The sequence below is a fragment of the Pleurodeles waltl genome, chromosome 2_2 (genome assembly GCF_031143425.1).
Source record: "Pleurodeles waltl isolate 20211129_DDA chromosome 2_2, aPleWal1.hap1.20221129, whole genome shotgun sequence".
Taxonomy (NCBI): Eukaryota; Metazoa; Chordata; class Amphibia; order Caudata; family Salamandridae; genus Pleurodeles; species Pleurodeles waltl.
The window spans coordinates 706,779,882-706,797,643 of record NC_090439.1 but is presented as its reverse complement, the minus strand read 5'-3'; the positions used below and the strand labels follow the sequence as shown (position 1 = coordinate 706,797,643).

Sequence of the window (17,762 nt, the reverse complement as noted above, 5' to 3'; positions counted from 1 at the left end):
CGGTACAAGTGTAAGAAGAAAAATTCCAATCATGTTTTCTTCTGGAAACCCTAACACCATCTCAGACAAAAAAATCAGTGCTCATCTAAAGATCCAGCTTATATTAAAGGAACTGTACCCACAGAGTATCATCATGTCAACAGCCAGAATAAAAGCCAGTGTACCAACCACAATTGCCCCCCTCCTGAAAAGGAAAGCAAGAAGATGGAGCTTATGTGGAGGATAGTCAAATGCAGTGCAGCAAACAAATGACTATTGCCAACTCCAGTGTTCTGTTAAACCGTCATGCCCACCAGCACTGGGAGAAGATTGTGGAGCTGATGAAGCACCTTCCAGAACACTACAGAAAGAGGGCTCCTTACTTGGTAGACAATGTGCCAATCATGCCACATGCCTGATGTCAGCTGTGGAAGTCGCTGATGCATCCAGCCTTCAGATGATAATGGGAGTAGCCCTCAGGTGGCACTCATGGCTAAGAATCTCAGGATTCAAACCAGAGGTACCGGCCAATATTCTCAATAGCCTGTTCAACAGGGAACAGTTTTTTGGTAGCACAATTAGCGAAATGTACCAAAACTGCAAAATCAATGGGAGCTCTGCAGTTTCATGGAAGAATATGTAGATGAACAGCACTATCACACAGACCAGTCAAAAGGGGAAGTTTTCAAACAGGAACTCCACAACAAGGTTTTCAAGGGACCAGCCAAACAGCTGTATCCCAATAGGGAGGGCAAGTCCAACAACAGGGCAGACAGACTTTTTGTGGGAAAGGCAGAGTAAGCTGTCAGCCCCATAAGGTAGGCTGTACCCCCACACACAAGTGACTCACTGCAAACAGGAAGCCTCTCACAAATGACAGCAGGGAGAGGCAACAGCAAAACCAGCAACAGTAAACAGCTATACCTACATAAAAAAAACAGTAGGTGGCAGATTAAAAAAAAAAAAAAAAAATCTTCAGGAGTGGATGAAAATACCTTCAGACAAATGTATATTAAACGTATTCCAATTCAGATATTGCATAGAATTTCTCAAAATTTCCCCAGCAAAGGAGCCAAAGAGGAAAATACATTCCAAGGAGGAAACAACACATCTCATTAAAGAACTGGAAGAATTGCTGGCAAAAATGCAATAGAACTAGTTCCAAAACAGGAAATCAACAAGGGGAACTTTTCTACCTATTTCCTTATTCCCAAAGTAGGCAGCTCACTATGATCCTTTTGAATCAAAGGTTCATAGATCAGTTCATAAAGGGAATAGTCCGACATCCAGAACCAGAAACCCTTAGCTTGGCAGTCTGGCTCCCAAAGTCATAGAGTTAGGACACTTAAAGTTAACAGAAAAAAAATGATGGCTGTAATCAGAGAGGCAAGGAGACCAACAACACGCATGTGTTATTTTTCAAAATTGAAAAGGTAATCCTTATGGTGTCTTGCAAGGGGCTTATTACGAAAAAACACTGAGCAACTAATGGTATTAAAATACTTAACACACCTAATTCACTAAAGATGCTCACATTAAAGACTGCATTTAAGGTGGCTATAGCATCGCTTTGGAGGGTGAGCGAAATACAAGCCCTTGCAATCCAAGAACCATATAGACAAATTCAGAAGGGCAGATTTGTCATGAGGACAGATCCTGTTTCTACCAAAAGTAGTTTCACAACTTCACATGAACCAAACTATCCAAATACCAAGTTTTTTCCATACTTAGAGGATCAGGCCAAGAGATCTTTGCATATATTGGACGCTAGGAGAGCGATAATGTTCTACATAGAAAAAACAAAACCATACAGGAAAACAAAGCAACTCTTTATCTCATTTGCAGAGAGCAACATGGGAAAACCAATTACAGAGGGTATAGTGGCCAGATAGATTTTAGAAACCATACAACTATGCCACAAAAATGATGGTGAAAAATTGAGATCAAAACCAAGGGCACACTCAAGGAAGAAGGGGGCAACCATCGCCTTTCTTGCAAACACACTACTACAAGATAATTGCATGGCAGCTACATAGACATCCACGCACACCTTTACAAAACATTGGTGTGTAGACATTCAAATGAGCAGAGGCTGAGGTGGGTCAAAAGGTACTAAAACATTTATTTTCAAATTCAAGTCCATCCACCACAAACCATCCATACCGCTATATAATCTGTGCACAGCATGTGAATCCAGAAAAGATTAACGTTGTAGAATGTGTAGTTTAATATCTCTAGGTGTAGTTTTGCAGCTTGAAAAATGTTCCGAATTCACAAGCAACCCACCCACCTCTGCCAAGAAGATGGAGAAAAGAAGCAAAAAAATAATAATATTCCAAGCAAAAAATAAATAAATGGCAAGCAAAGGTAGGAGCTTCCGGAAGAAGTATGAGGACTTACACCAAATGACCAAATTACACCTTTGACACCCACCAACAAAGAAAGAGAAGAAGTACTACACAATAGTGGAGAATTCCAGACCCAACCACTAGATGGTGGAATAATGCACAGCATGTGAATCCAGAAAATTGTTCAAGCTGCAAAACTACACCTACAGGTAAACTATACATTCCCACCTGGACTTTTAGGTGTGATGTTTGGATGATGCACTAGCGGTAAACCCACTGCATTCCTACAGTTCTTAAGTTACAGTCCTAATAGAGTGCAATGACCTAATAACTGTCAAACAGCTGAATGCAAACTGCATGGTATAGGTAACAACGTTATACCTAGGTTTGTACTTATTCAGACCAAATATTCTTAAAATATACTGAATTCTATCATGGATTATGTAATTCCAACACCTTGTAATCCTCATTGGTTATGTAACATGTCCTACTGTCCCTGAAAAGGAAAACAAGAAGTGCAGGTACTCTGTCAGAGTACCTGCTTGCTTCTGAGAAGTGCTGGTTCTCTATCTAAAGGACTATGTTCATCTTGATAAGTGCAGGTACTCTTCCTCTCAAAATACAAAAATGCCTGTACTCAGTACCGGACAGTACTGGCCCATTTAAAGCACTGCCTTTAGACTTATTTACATACCTATGATTCATTGTCTCTGTATAGTTTGCGTAATGTAAAGTGCTCTGCCACTCTACACTGGTATGAATAGTGCTATAAAACAAATGTATTACTTTGCGAGAGGAGCTATGGGTAGATCGGGGACGGTGGTAGTGAGGGAACCGTGGCGAAGGAGGTGATGGAGGGTGCCGAAAAAAAATGTTGCACTGGCCGTCAGCAGTGCTAAAGTGGGCCCTGTACAGGCGATTGGCACGTGGATAGAAGGGACAATGGTCATCTCACACAGTTACTCCACTAGTCGGGCACGTGAGTTGTCAGCGATAATGTGAAAAGGGAGAAAATCACACTTGGATATATATTTACAAACAAGCGGGGATGAAAGGGCAGCGAGTGGCATTACAGACCTATGTCCAAAAACCAAGCACAGTTATGTATCCCTCTGGGATATAGGGCACAACATCACTGAAGACGCATGGAAAAGGATCTGGCAAAGGGCAACAAAGTCCTTTATATGTATCTCTCATAAAGTAAATCCATTCAAGCTACTCACTTGATGGTTCCTGTCCCCTATACTCCGTGTTCGGTAGTCTGCACACAAAAGATTGCAGCAAAAGGGACATCACTTTCCACATATGGTGGTCATCCAGATTCGTTCAGCCATATTGCAAATAATCCTGTCACTCAAAACTAATACTGTGCATTGCAATCTAAACCAGTTAACGATGCTCCTGGGCGACCCTGGTGTTATAGTGCATATCCTGTTTCCACCGAGGAGTAAACTCATTACATATCTGCTAGTAGCCGCATGTCTGAAATTATCCCAGTTATGGAAACAGTCAGTTACTCCTATGCATGTTAGGTGGGGAAAAGTCTGGACAATTTACACCCTTTCAAAATTAACGCCTATAGTGTGTGGCGGAATAGACCAATTCAAAGGCACGTGGCTACCTTTGAAAACTTTCATGGAAAGGAACAGAATAGTAGCAGCCCAAGTTGATTCAAAGGGTAGGACTCGAATTGCCATCAACATCAGACAGCTCTTCGGGCTATGATAGACCGTCTTCAGCCAGTTATATTGATTAATGTATAATCTCCACATGCAAATATGGTAAATGTTTGAAAATAATGTGCTTAAAAACGGATGCACAAAACGATTTTTCCTCTTAAAAAGATCGCAGAGGATTTGCAGAGCTCCTGGACTGTTTGCCGTTTTTCACCAGGCATCTTTGAAATATCATCATGAGTAGTTTTTACGGGGGAGCGCAAAGCGCTCCGTCCCGTTTTGTAATCTCTCTTTTGGCTTCAAACCACACCCATGTCACGTCAGTTTCTTTCATTGGTTCGTGAGCTTGCCTTTTCAAATCTTCTTGTTTTCATTAGTGAAAGGCATGCATAAGTCATGCCTTTTCTGGTTTTAAGCCCTCTTCGAGCGCAGCGACCACGTAATGTAAACATACGAGGCTCCATGTTTTCCGTCCGGTTTGTGGACTAATTTTTCTGTTTTTTCGCAGCACGATCTCACTGGGCAGAAGTTGAGCGCTTTGCAGGACATCAACCTTGTTACATAGCTCTTTTGCCGGTTACATGGATAATTGCGGATAGGTTTCACTACGAGTGAACTTTTATCTGCTTTGCTCTGATGGCGGTTGTCAGCTCGCTTATGTGAAACTTTCACTTTTTAGTTTATATGGCAAGAAAAGTCCAGTTATGTGAAACTGTTTTATTTTCAATTTATGTGGCAAGAAAATTCCGGTTAGGAGTTTACAATGCTAATTGCTCTAGCTCAATCAAGCGCGAGACCAGTTGCATTGCAAATGCTTGTTTTTCTTACAGGAATGGTGCTCGTGGGGGTTGATTGTACACGTGGCTTAACATTGTTAATGAATGTAATCCATGCCTCTCCTTTTTAGGGCATTTTTTAACGACCGGAAATGGCAATGATTTAAATTAGCAATTTCACCGTTGAGTCCAAAGCAGTACTCTCTTCTTGACAATGCTTTACATTGGAACGTTTTCTCTTAACTCACTGTGTTTAGATTGTGCTAATCATGCATGGCATTTAATGAAAAATTAGTTGGGCACCGATTATAGGTGAGTAGGTTCTTCACAATGCTAGCAGTTACATTAGTCACACCAAGGTATACATTGTCTCATGAGTTTTTCATTTATTGCAGCTTGCACAGCATCTTACACCGTGGGATACTATCATAGGGTTAATTGCAGCGGCCACCCATGACTTGGATCATCCTGGTGTTAATCAGCCTTTCCTAATTAAAACAAATCATTACTTGGCAACTCTTTACAAGGTGAGCTGCTTTGTGGTTTTGATTACTTACAAAATTACTATCAAATATCAAAATAACACATGTTTTAGCTTCTAACAATACATCACTATTACACTTGAATAGATAAACCTTAAACAAGTATTCAAGGTTGCAAGTGTTGTAGGAGCACAGGCAACGATTTCTCAAGATTTGGGTTTTACCGAAACAGCTTAATTGAACTTGTGATTTGGTTTTCACTTGCAGAATACCTCAGTATTAGAAAACCACCACTGGAGATCAGCAGTGGGACTGCTGCGAGAATCTGGTTTAGTTTCACACTTGCCTCTGGAAGACAGGTATTTTTTGTACAGTAGAATTATATATTAAATGCAGATGTAGTTATGTTAACCGTTGTATGCCTAGCATAGCACTGTGTGCAGTTTCAAACAGCTAAATGACATCTTGTTCATGCCTTCAAACAACCGTGATCTAAGAAGCACAAATTAAATGCAGTTAATAGGTTTTAACATGAATTTGTAAATATAGGAAAAAGCATTCTTTTTTGGTTGTACGTTTGTGTGCTGTTTTTTTTTTTTTTTTTTTTCATGTAACCGACATGCCCTCTTGCTTCAGTGCTAAAACGAATCTGACCCTTATTGCAGGGTCATCCCCAAGCCTTTTGCCTTCCTCCTCCTATGTTTGTGACTTCTTTTTGTTGGCTCTAAGACTCTGGACACTTTATCACTAGTGATCAGTTCTAAAGTGAATGTGCTCTCCCTTGTAGACTTCGTATGATTGGCTTTCACATGATTGGCTTACTTAATTTACCTGTAAGTCCCTTGTATAGTGGTATCCCTTATACCCAGGGCATGTAAATTAAATGCTACTAGTGGGCACGTAGTGTATCTTGCGCAACCCACAGAAGTGGCATTTCAAAGCTGTCTCAGGCCTGCCACCTCAGGGCCTGGATGCGGTTTACTGCCACAGGGACCTGGCTGAAAAATGTACTTGCCAGGCCTGAAACTCCCCTTTTACTACATATGTCACCCCTAAGGTAGGCCCTGGCTAGCCCTATGGGTTGTGCAGGTAGGAGGTAGGACATGTGTTGGTAGTGACAAATAGCCTATTTGATTTCGCACTGCTGTGAATGCTGACTCTAATAGGATTGCATTGAAAATGCCCTTTCATATTGCTAAGTGTTATTTTCTGATTTATGAGGGGTGGCATGTTTGGTATGGCTGGAATGGTAGTGAGAAATACTGATTACTGGTGTAGGTGGAGTTTTTATTACCATTGTAGAAAGGCTAATTTTAAAAAGTGGGCATTTCTCTATGCTTATAACTCTGGTGCTTTTGCAGCTTAACTCCGGTCCACGTCTGGGGTAGAGTGACAGCTGGGCTTTGTGAATACTTTTCAGACAGCCTGTACACAGGGAGGGTGGAGTTGTAACAGGAGTGCATCTGCATACTGAGTGGTCTTCCTGGGCAGATAGAAGTAGAGGCGTGCACACATGCCCTGACCTCACACAGGGCTTGTTTCTCCTCCAACACTGGCTCCAGACATCAGTAGGGGATAAAGGGACCTTCCTGGAACTGGTTGGTGCTGGTTGGAATACCCCCAACCTTTAAGGAAGGTGAGCAGAATGAGTATAAGTACAGAGAGATTGTCCCCCACATTTGGAGACACTGATGGACACTTTAAGGACAGGACACTAGATGCTGTAAAGACTCACCAGGGACTGCCCTGCTGTTGTGCCAACCTGTGACGTCCTAGGTCACTAGGAGGACTGCTTTCTTCTGGAACCTTGTTCTGGCCTGTTTGTCTGGGCCCTGCAGCCTTGTGCCCCTACAGCTGCCTCCAGGGGCTGGGTGGTGTTCTCCCCTCCACCCCCCAGCCCTACGCATTTCTGTGGCTGGGTCTTGCTTCCTCTAGTTGGGCACGAGTGGAGTGCCCCTTGTCCGTGGAAAAAGTGTGGAAAACACCCTGGGACATCAGCTTGTGAAGAGCTCTTGCATCTTTGCCCAGAGCGCTCCCACCTTTACACCAAGTGTAGGAAGATAGCTCAACTTTACTTGCTTTTGAGTTTTTGCCCCCTCAGGTGCAGGAAAGCGCCCTGGGTCACTGTGACCCCCCCCCCTCTCCGGGGTGAAAGAGGTCGCTCTGAGCCCCTGTCAGCGCGGACAAGCACTCTCCTTGTGGTGCCCAGGGGCACAAGCAGGCACTTGAGGGAATCTCACTGCAGCGACCCGGGTGGGTCTGGAGGAACTGCTGTGAGGATGGCTGAGGCGGAGGAGAACAAAGACTCAGGCCGGGTGGGCGGTAGAGAGGAGCTTCCTCCCGGCCAGGCAGGAGGGCTGAGCTTCGCTCGTTCAGTGGAGACACGGTAATCGGAGGTGAGTCTGAGCTGGCTGGAGTCACCAAATCCTCCCCTCGTAGCGTGAGAGAACCGAGGAAGGCTACCTCGCACCCACGAGCGTCGTGCATTGGGTGCAGGGTCTTGTGTGCGGAGGATCCATGGTTCCCTATACGGGGAGAGTAGGATACGTCTTATCACCAACAGAGTAGGTGTGTGGGCCCGTTGCTCTTCCCCTGAGGTTGCTGCTCCCGGAGAGGGGCTTTGGCTGTGAAAGATCAGCCCGCGAGGTATTGTTGCCAGTGACTGTACCGCCTTGATGGAGGTCCCCTGTCCTGCCAGTATCATTTTAACATTTCAGCATGATCTACCCTAGGAGGGCAGGGCCTCCTGAATTGAGACGCCTGCATCCTTGATCACTGAGTTTGTTGTATTAGGTGCCCCTTTGTTTGACAAAGTTGCTCTTGAACCTCACTTCCTCTGAGAGAAACGCTGGGGCCTTCACATAGAAGGTGGTGATTGTGAGTGCTGTAATACTTGCATTTCACTGGGGTATTCCAGCCTTTGTGTTTTCTGTATGGTTCTCGCCACTTGACTCATACTACGTGTCATACTTGCCAGGTTGCGAAAGACGTGTGTATTTTCAGGAGGTGCATTGAAGGGTGGATTTATGACAAATGCAAATACAAAAATATTCTTAGGATATATTCCTTTATCTAGGTGATAATGATGACCTGCAATTTGGGAATATTTTGTTCTATGTGCATTTATTCTTGGTGATAATGTGTTTACCTGTCTATTGCCTGTGCAGGTTATTAGCTCACTGTGATAATCTGACAATTGCTTGTGTAGTAGGGTATTACTGATACATGTTGTTCTTCGTCTAATGACGATTTGTCGAATACAGCTTATTTTTATACAACTTATTATGGAGTTTTCTTTGTGGTGCATTTATTGTCACTGGGTTGTGTGTGCTGTGCAAACGCTTTACACAGTGCCTCTGGGATAAGTCTGACTGCTCATGCCAAGCTACCATGGGGGTGAGCAGGGGTTATCTTTGGTGTGTAGCTCCCTTGACTAGTGGTGGTCCCTACCTGGCTAAGGTTGCCTACCCTAGCCATCCAGGAACCCTATTTCTAACTGGGGTTCTCAGCATGTACACCCCCTCCTTTGTCACACTTTGTGGAGTAACTATGCACCATAATTTCCCAGAGTAGCGAGTAGCAAGACATTATTTACCAACAAAATGGTTGTTGAATATCATTTGCTACAGATGATCCTTGGAACCTACAATATAACCTCAGTGCATGCCTCCAAAAGGGACACGCCACATGTTTCTTCCTGGTGTTGTAGATGGGCATCTGTTATCCCATTCTATAGGTATTAAAGCAGAGTAAGTATTTAAAGAAGCATTGTTTTTGCATTACCATTCATGCCTGACCATTGGCTACTCTCAAACACAAAGCAGGAAAGAAGTCTGTTGTGCTTTAGATTTGTTTTTCTTTCCTGTTGACTGTACAATGTAAAGGTTACTTTGCCAATCAAGCATTTTATTGGCTAGGCACACCCTTTGTCAGATCAATTTTGCCCTTAATTGCACTTAAGACCACAACAGATGGAAGCCCAAAGTCTTCTGCATGTTGGCTTTTAGGGATGAAACTAATGAATAGATGCAGACCCTACAAACAGAAATAAATGCATTTGTATGGGAAGGCATGAGGCTGCGCATGAACCGCCGCCTCATGTATAGACCACCATCAAGATGAGGCATGGTAGTCCCTAATATCTCAGAGAACTTTCAGGCGGCGCAACTCCGGTGCATGCTGGAGTGGGGCCAAGAGGCTACAGAGAAACACTGGTGCTTCGTGGACCAGGCAGTTGCACGGATTCACATATGAAATGTCCCTTGGGTTCCTCAAAAGCACAGACCATGGGGCTTATATATTTTCTGCATTACTTAGACTACCATGGCAGTCTGAGACAGGGTGGTAGTGTGTAATGGCTTAACAACATTCCTTTCGCAGATAACCTCCAATTTTAATAATCCATATTTTACCCCAGTCCTGTAGGCTGACTGCTTCCACTGGTGGCACAGGGGTTGCAAAAGGATTGGCTGCATCCGACACAGAAGGGGTTATCCTCTTTGGCAGACTGAACAAAGACTGACTTCCGTGAAGCAGATCATTTAAATACATGCAGATCCGACATGTGCCGTCTAATAAACCACATGCACAAAGGCTGTTAACACGGTTCAAGAAATGGGCTCTTACAAAAGATCATGACAAATGCCTGATATTGGAGCTCCATGCGCTTAAAGCTCATCTGCCTCCACAGGGAAAAAGTACAGGCCAGATACAATGAGAAGTTGAGCTGGAGCGGCCACTTAAACGCAAAGAATAAGCAGTCGTCAATCACTGAGCTCGCTTTACGGCACACAGTGCGTCCATCGCTGAGACTACCTTCAAAATTGTTTCATACTTGAGCTAATGAATACAATTTAATTTTAGTTTTTGGAGGTATTACCCTCCAATAGCTAACCGTTCTAGCATGGTAGTTTCTTTTCAGTTTTGAGGGAATTTATGAAATCCCCCTTAGAACCAATTCACAAAACGTTTTGTAGAAGAATGTGCAATGCATGCCTTTAATCTTGCATAGCAACAGTAGGAGAGCTTCAGGTATTTACCATTAAAAAAAATCTTGTCTGTGCTTTTAGAAGGACAAGCATGATCTGAAACTGCCTAAATGTATTAATCGGAATGAGCAAGTCAATTCTACCACTCCACACCCCTTCCCTCTTCCCCCCCCCCCTCCCTCCACACACACACAATCTTTCCCAGGAACAGGAGAGCTACGTCATCTTCTAAGTGCTCCCAACACCGTAGCCATTGTTTGTGGACATGGGCAACGTCTATACATCGATCCAGGCATACAACAGCCTCATGTTCGACCAGATGCTACTCACTGACCCTGACCGATTCACCACCTCCTCGTGTCTCACCAGTTGACAACATATCTACCTTCCAGGAGGTATTGGTAAGAGGGGCAGCAACATTAAACATACAAGTGTCGGTTCCTACACCTAAAACATCTGTTATCTTTGAGACACTTCATCAGAGATCGACGTCAAGGCCACTGCTTCCATTAGTGCCAAGATTATTGGAGCCTGCAATTGAGCTGATCCACCTCCTGACTCATTCATTCTAGCTGCAAGGAAATACCACACCACTGCTCCTGCTTCTTCCATACCTCCTGATAAGGAGAGCAGAAAATTGTGTTCAGTGGGGCGCAGGGTTTTTAATACCGCTTTAGCAACCATGAAGGCCTCTAGTGCCACTGCCCTCCTGGGAGGTACAATAGAGGGCTATGCGACTCTATCCAACAGTTTGCAGATGATGGCCTCAGGGATAGGAGGGAGGACTTCTGGAAATTGTAAATGAAGGTCTCACGCTATCAACCCAAATAATCAGTGCTGCAGCAGATTCATCATTGTTGACAGCGGCTCATGAACACTGTCATGGCATTCCCTGAGATATCACTCTTGGCTGAGACTCACTACATTGAAATCTGAATCACAAATACGGATTTTGAACTTTCCATTTTCGGGATCTACCCCCTTTGAAAGCCACAAGAATGACGAAATGGTTCACATGAAGGCAGAAATAGAAACAGTAAAAGCTGTTGGCCTCGAAAGAACAAAGATGTCCATTCAGGCCTTACCAAAGCTTTTTTACCCTCAGGATTCAAACCCTCTCATTGATACCAGGGTTTCCAGAAGCCTCAGCAGCAGTGCCCTTGTCAACAGCAACAACAGTGAAAACAATCTAGAGCATGACTTTTGCAGCAACCCACCACGTAAAAACAGGTGCCAAACCATTAATCTTCCCTTCCCCCTCTTCCTTTACCCACTCTGGTAGGGGAAGCATCTAACATTGTCTGGCAGAGTGGCAAGAAAATCAAGAGTCCTGGATGCTGAATATTTTTCATAATGGGTATTGTTTGGTTCACTAGTTCTCCCCTCACCATACTACCAAAACCATCCAACGATCACTTACCCGTGCATGGGAAAGAAGTCAATATCTTGCTTCAAAAGAATGCAGTGGCGACTCTTTCCCACAAACAATGGAACACATGTATCTACTCCAGATACTTTCTGGTGAAGAAAAAATACAACTACAAGTTCAGACCCATTCTCGACTTAGCCAACAAATGGATTCGGAGGCAGAAATTTCAGGTGCTGGCATTACATCAGATCTATTCTCAACTACGCCAGGGAGATTGGCTCTGTTCTATAGATCTCCAAGACATGTATTTTCACTTGCCCATCACAAAGAAAAAAAGGTTTGTAGTGGGGCAGGACCACTGTCAATACCAAGTCCTTCCATTTGGCCTCAAATCAGCCCCCAGAACCTTTACGAAATGCATGGCAGTAGTGGCTGCACATCTCAGGAGGCACCAATTTTTCATCTGTCCCTATCTAGATGATTGGCTGATCAAAACTTCAACCTCACAAGAAGCCCTGTGTCAGTACAACTGGATTTGCAAAGTACTTCAGTGGTTAGGTTTACACATCAACCACAGCAAGTCTGTCTCCAAACCAGTGCAAACTCTGCAATACTTAGGAGCCACTGTCGACACCATAACAGCAAGATTGTTTCGTTCAGAAGAGAGACTTTCATTGATCCGTCAGAATTGTCACATTTGAATGAAAGCCTCTTATCCTATGGTGAGGTCAGTATCCTCCCTTCAGAATCCTTCTACCCCTGCAGAGAGAGCCCTTCACTCCCTGGTTGTAAGGAGGGTCTTGAGGTTTCATCTAGGCAAGACGTGCGACCTGTGCAGATCGGACCACCTTTTTGTCAATCAATGGCAGGTCCGCATAGGTTTGGTCACTTCCAAACAATCCATCTCATGCTGGATAGTATCCTGCATTGTTCTCTGTTACCCAAAGGCCAACAAGCCTTTGTTGGCGGAACCTAAGGCCATTCTATAAGAAGCAAAGTAGCTACAACCAGTTTGAAATGTCCCTATTGCTGAGATCTGTTCACACATTCACCAAACACTGCTGTTTGGGCTCTGATGCTAGAGCAGATACTCAAGTAGGACAAGCCTCCCTCAGGAATTTATTTGCCTAGTCTGATCTTCTCCCCTCTGTTCTTTACACTGCGTTTATTGGGGATGGGCTTGCTATTCTAGTCAAATGCTTATGGCTATCAATGGTGATCCCCTACGAGAGATGGAATAGTTTCTTACCTTTCCCTCCTACCCGGCAGTCAGAACAGAGAGTAGTTTTAGACTTACCTATCACTGGTGCTTATCATCAACAATAAGCTGAGCCTGATGGGATACTGGTGGTCTTTACAGCCTTAACTGCACAGTTATTGTTTTTCATCCACATAATGGGAGCCTGTGGGACTACACTGCCTTTCTATTCTTCATCTCTTACTTTTTCAGAAAAGGGTTTGTGAAGGAGATTTGAGATCTGGTGTAAACATTTACCTCAAATTATACATTGATAGTGGTATTTTTAATCCTTTTCTAAGTACAATCTGAATAATTACACCACCGTAGCCTGTTTGCCTAGGCTGCAAATTATGTTCTTCTTTAAATGTCTCTACAGGCCTTCCTGAAGAAAAGCTAACATCTAAATTTAAGAGACTATATAAAGAAGTTCTCTGGGATACCCGCACATGGGTGAACTATTCAAATGTTTATGACTTTAATGGAGATTCCCCCACGAGAGAACTGCAGTTACAGGTAAGAAATTATTCCTTCTCTGCCACCAGCCTTTTCTTGTGGTTGGTTAACACCGCGTGCCTTTTAAGCTGAATTCCCATGCATTCTGGAACTCAGTTGCACAGCTGCTTCCCCTGCTTCCAAACTTTGGTGGGTGGCAAGAATGCAGCGAAGTTCGCCATGCTGGCCACGCCTGGAAAGAGCCATGGCTTCTACGGTGGTCCTGTCGCCATACCGGGTTACTGTCCTCTGGGTTCTTGGGAGGGATTGTCTAGTCATCACTGATCTACATGCCCTTTGATGGCTCCGGCTTGTTTGGTGATAAGGCCGATGCAGCACTCAAGCGCTTATGTGAGAGCAGAGTATCTGCCAGATCCCTTGGGATTTCCATTTTGACCCGGCCACAACGGCAGATCTTCCACCCCTACTGCGAACATTTAAGGGGCAACTTTGGATGTTCACAGTACCAGCCATACCCAGTCCAACAGCCTGCCCAGCCCTTTGAGGGACAGGGCTGCAGAGCTCAACAAGGATCCAGAAGCCAGCCTTAGCATGCTGCCAGCCCCCTGCTCCTACAGTGACCACAGCTTCCAAGGCCCTTTAGCATGCCTTACATCCATCACCACTATCACTTTGGCGGCAGGATCAGGTACCACTTGCCCCAATGGTGGTTGATTTCATCTGACAAGTGAGTGCTTCAGATCGTGCAGAAGGGGCAGGCCCTTTCATTTGTGGAAACACCTCAGCCTCTCTAGCCATCCCAAGAACAGCAGACAAAGAACCATCTCGCCTTACTCCATCAGGAAACACATACTCTTTTGGCCACAGGTCCTGCACCACAAGTAGGGATTGGTTGTTATTCCTTCTACTTTCTGGTGCCATTGAAGGGAGGAGGCACGTTGCACCTCAGATGGAGCTCCAGACTCCTGTATACCTTTTCACCAATACCACTCCTGCCCAGACGTCTCACAGATATCAGGACCGACACAGCCCAATACCTACCAGTGTCTTAAGATTAGTCACGGAGAGTATGGTATCCTGAACTCCTGAGTATGACCATCTGTCCTCTGGTCAGGCTGCCCCTTCGGGAGGAACTCCTGTTGTAGTAATGGGGCAGGGTTCTGCATCTGAGACTGTATTCGCTCCACCTTCATGACTGGATGTTGAACAGCCACAGTTCAGGGTTTTTGATCTCTCTCCCGAAGTTTGTGATGTCATCCTGGCAGGCGTCTATTCACTAAAACTGTCTACACCTGCCATCAGGATAAGCTTGTTTCCAGGTATTCCTCTTGCCTTGTGGACCTACCCTTTCTGCACCCTTGTCAGAAGTATTGCTGTTTATTCTATCTTTAGCCTGGCAAGACCTTGCCCTAGGCATTGCTTAGGGTTTCTAATTTGAAATTTTTGTGCAGCCAGTGGATCAATCCTCCCAGTTCTGGTCACCGGTTGTGACTTTTTTTTTAAAGGTTTACAACATTTGTTCCTGCCTACTCCCTGTGTGATACATACCCAAGTGGGATCGTTTAGAGTGATGAATAGCATTTTCTAGTATGGGGTTAGTACTATTGTTGTACTAGTAAACGTACTACATTATACAGTTTGTAAATATGCCCCTTAGTGTAGACCTTATTGATTCTTTGTTATTAGCCTTCCTTCTATGTGAACATATATTTAAAAAGGTAATAGTAGAGCTCTGGGGTATTAAATATTACAGGTAAATGTATCTGTCATTATGGAAAGTTGGCGTATTTCAGTTTTTCCCAGTTTTGTATGAATTGCCATTGATATTTCAGTACTTATTTCTGCTCAGTTAAAATTACTTTGAACACTTGTGCTTGAATTTCAAAATCTAATCAGTACTAAAAACTTTTTTTTTGTTGATATTATCTATTCTACATGTTTTTGTACTAATTCATTTTTCTTCTAAGGCAGCGGATGGAGCGTCGAATAGGCTCCCTGATTCTAGCAACAGACATCAGTCGGCAAAATGAGTATCTGTCACAGTTTAGAAAACACCTGGACCAAGATGATCTTTGCTTAGGAGATAATTGTCATCGTCACTTCATTATGCAGGTATGATGTATTACACTGAATCAAGATGACCTTTGCCTAGGAGATCATTGTCATCGTTGCTGCATTATGCAGGTTTGATGTATTGCACTGCAGGTATGTGTAATAAATGATAAATCTAATATAATTATCAGTGAGTGATTTATGGTTATGTGAATATGGAAATTTAAACACCACTTTTTATGGGTTCCTTTTGAACATATGGCATGCGTATGATTTTAACCCTTTCGCTCCTAGGCCTTTTTTCCCCAACGCTGAGCCCTTTTTTGGCTATTTGGGGTAGTTAGTGCATATGCCTCCATAATGTTTGGTGCTATCTGTGCCAAATTTGTGTCCTTTTTCCAACACCTTGGGGATTTTAAAGGAGTGCAGGGTTTGTGGATTCCCTTGGGGAGGACTAAGAAAATAAACAAAATATAGCAGAAGTTTGAGATTTTTTAGAAAAGTAGGGAAAGTGTGCTCTAGATAAGTTTGTTTTTCCCCCCTAAAAATGGCATCCACAAACAGTTTGCTGTACTAAAGTCACCATCTTCCCAGCTTTCAGAGTGGAATAAAAAAAAAAAAAAAGATTTTGTGCCACAGTTTTAGCATTTTTCGAAGAGGTAGCCTATTTTCCCTATTTTTTGTAGTCTCAACCTTCTTCCAGTTTGTGGTGGAAACCAGGGGGAAACCCATGGGTGATCCAGAAAAGCTATTAATTTCTGAAAAGTAGACACAATTCCAAATTCAGCAAGGATTCATGTGTAGATCTGTCAAGGTTTTCCCAAGGAAAATAACTGTTGAAAAAAATAAATATTGAAAATGAGTGGGGAAAATAATTGTCATTTGACATTTTCATCTTTAACTTTTTGTCACAATGGCAGATTGACAAAAGCAATATACCATTGTGACCGCTAGACCCTTCTGGTTGCTAGGATACATATGGTTTGTGGGCTGTCCAAGAACCCAAACTACCCAGAGCAAACAACTGAGCTGCACCCTATAATGATGTTTCATTGAATACGGAGTATAGACCAATTCTTATAGCACAAGATACAGAGTTTAGGAGCAGTGGTTATTTCTAAATATCTGAATTTGTGGGTACCCGTACTAGTGTATGATTTGGAGGGTATTTTTAACATGTCACCATACACTGGCTTACATTTGATAGGCAAAAATGCAGCGAAATCCAATTGGTAATAACAAATGTTCTACTGTTCTATGCTCCTACACATCTCCTGATAAAAATTATACCTCACTTGTGTGGGTAGGCCTAGTACCCGCTACAAATAACGGTCCAAAACTCAATGTGGACGCAGCTCATTTTGCCACTGAAAATTTACCCTCTTTTTCCGATGTGGGTGGCTCTAGGTTTTGGACCCTAGCTCAGAGAGTGCCTAAGGAAACCTAGCCAGCCTGAAGATTTTGGGGAACTAGATACCTAGTGGTATCCCAGATGGGCTGACCTTTGTGGCTCTCACCACGTTTTTTACCCAGAATCCCCTGGAAACCTCAAACATTGACTAACATAAACTGTTTAATCACATTTCTGGGATGGAAAGTTCTGGAATCTGTTGGGAGCTACAAACGTCTTTCCACCTGGCATTCCCCCAAGTCTCCAGATAAAATGGTACCCAACTTGTGTGGCTGGGCCTAGTACCACAACAGGAACGGATCAAACCAAGAAGATCGGGAGCGTTAGTGTAAGACTATTGACCTCTGTTGGATTCGTTCCTGTCACAGGTGCTAATCCCAGCCACACAAGTGGGGCAGATTTTGTATTGGCACATGTGGGACAATGCTGGGTGGTAGGAATTTTGTGGATTCCTGCGGATTCTGGACGTTTCATCACAGAAATGTAGGAGAAATGTGTGAGTTCAGACAAAGTTGGAGGTTTGCAGGGCATTGCGGGTAAGAACATAGTGTTGGGTTCATGTGAACCACACCACCCTGGACTCCCACAGATGTCTAGTTTTTAGAAGTGTCTGAGTCTGGCAGGTTTTTCCAGGTTGCAGCCTACACAAGCCCAAAAAGTGCTATCATTCACCTTAGTAAGTGGAACAATATTGGGAGTTAAGTAAGCTTTCCTGGCCCATATGTAAAATCAACACCCAAAAGAGTCAGCTGTCCTCTTGCTTGCCATTGGGATGAAGTGCTTCAGCCGGCAGGAGAAGCAGAAAAACTGTTGCCCCCTTCAACTGGGGTGGGGTCATATACATGTTCATGGTGGGGGCAGAAAGACTGTAATTCCCTCTTTTATTAAAAAAAAAAAAAACTCTGGTGTCTAGTGGGCTTTCTGCCTGGAGATCCATTAGGGAAAGGGAGATTCTCTTCTTTCCAATGATAACTCTCCTGTTTCCCTA

General features: G+C 43.6%; 1 protein-coding gene across 2 annotated transcripts in view; it reads left to right on the top strand.

Annotated features, from left to right (window-relative positions):
• Positions 1-17,762, top strand: part of PDE7A (phosphodiesterase 7A) — a 652,296-nt gene that overhangs the window by 512,830 nt on the left and 121,704 nt on the right. For both annotated transcript variants that reach the window (XM_069220260.1, XM_069220261.1), the window contains exons 9-11: positions 5,175-5,306; positions 5,529-5,620; positions 15,279-15,423. In XM_069220260.1, coding sequence (XP_069076361.1) covers positions 5,175-5,306; positions 5,529-5,620; positions 15,279-15,423 — 369 coding nt within the window. The remainder of the gene's footprint in view (positions 1-5,174; positions 5,307-5,528; positions 5,621-15,278; positions 15,424-17,762) is intronic.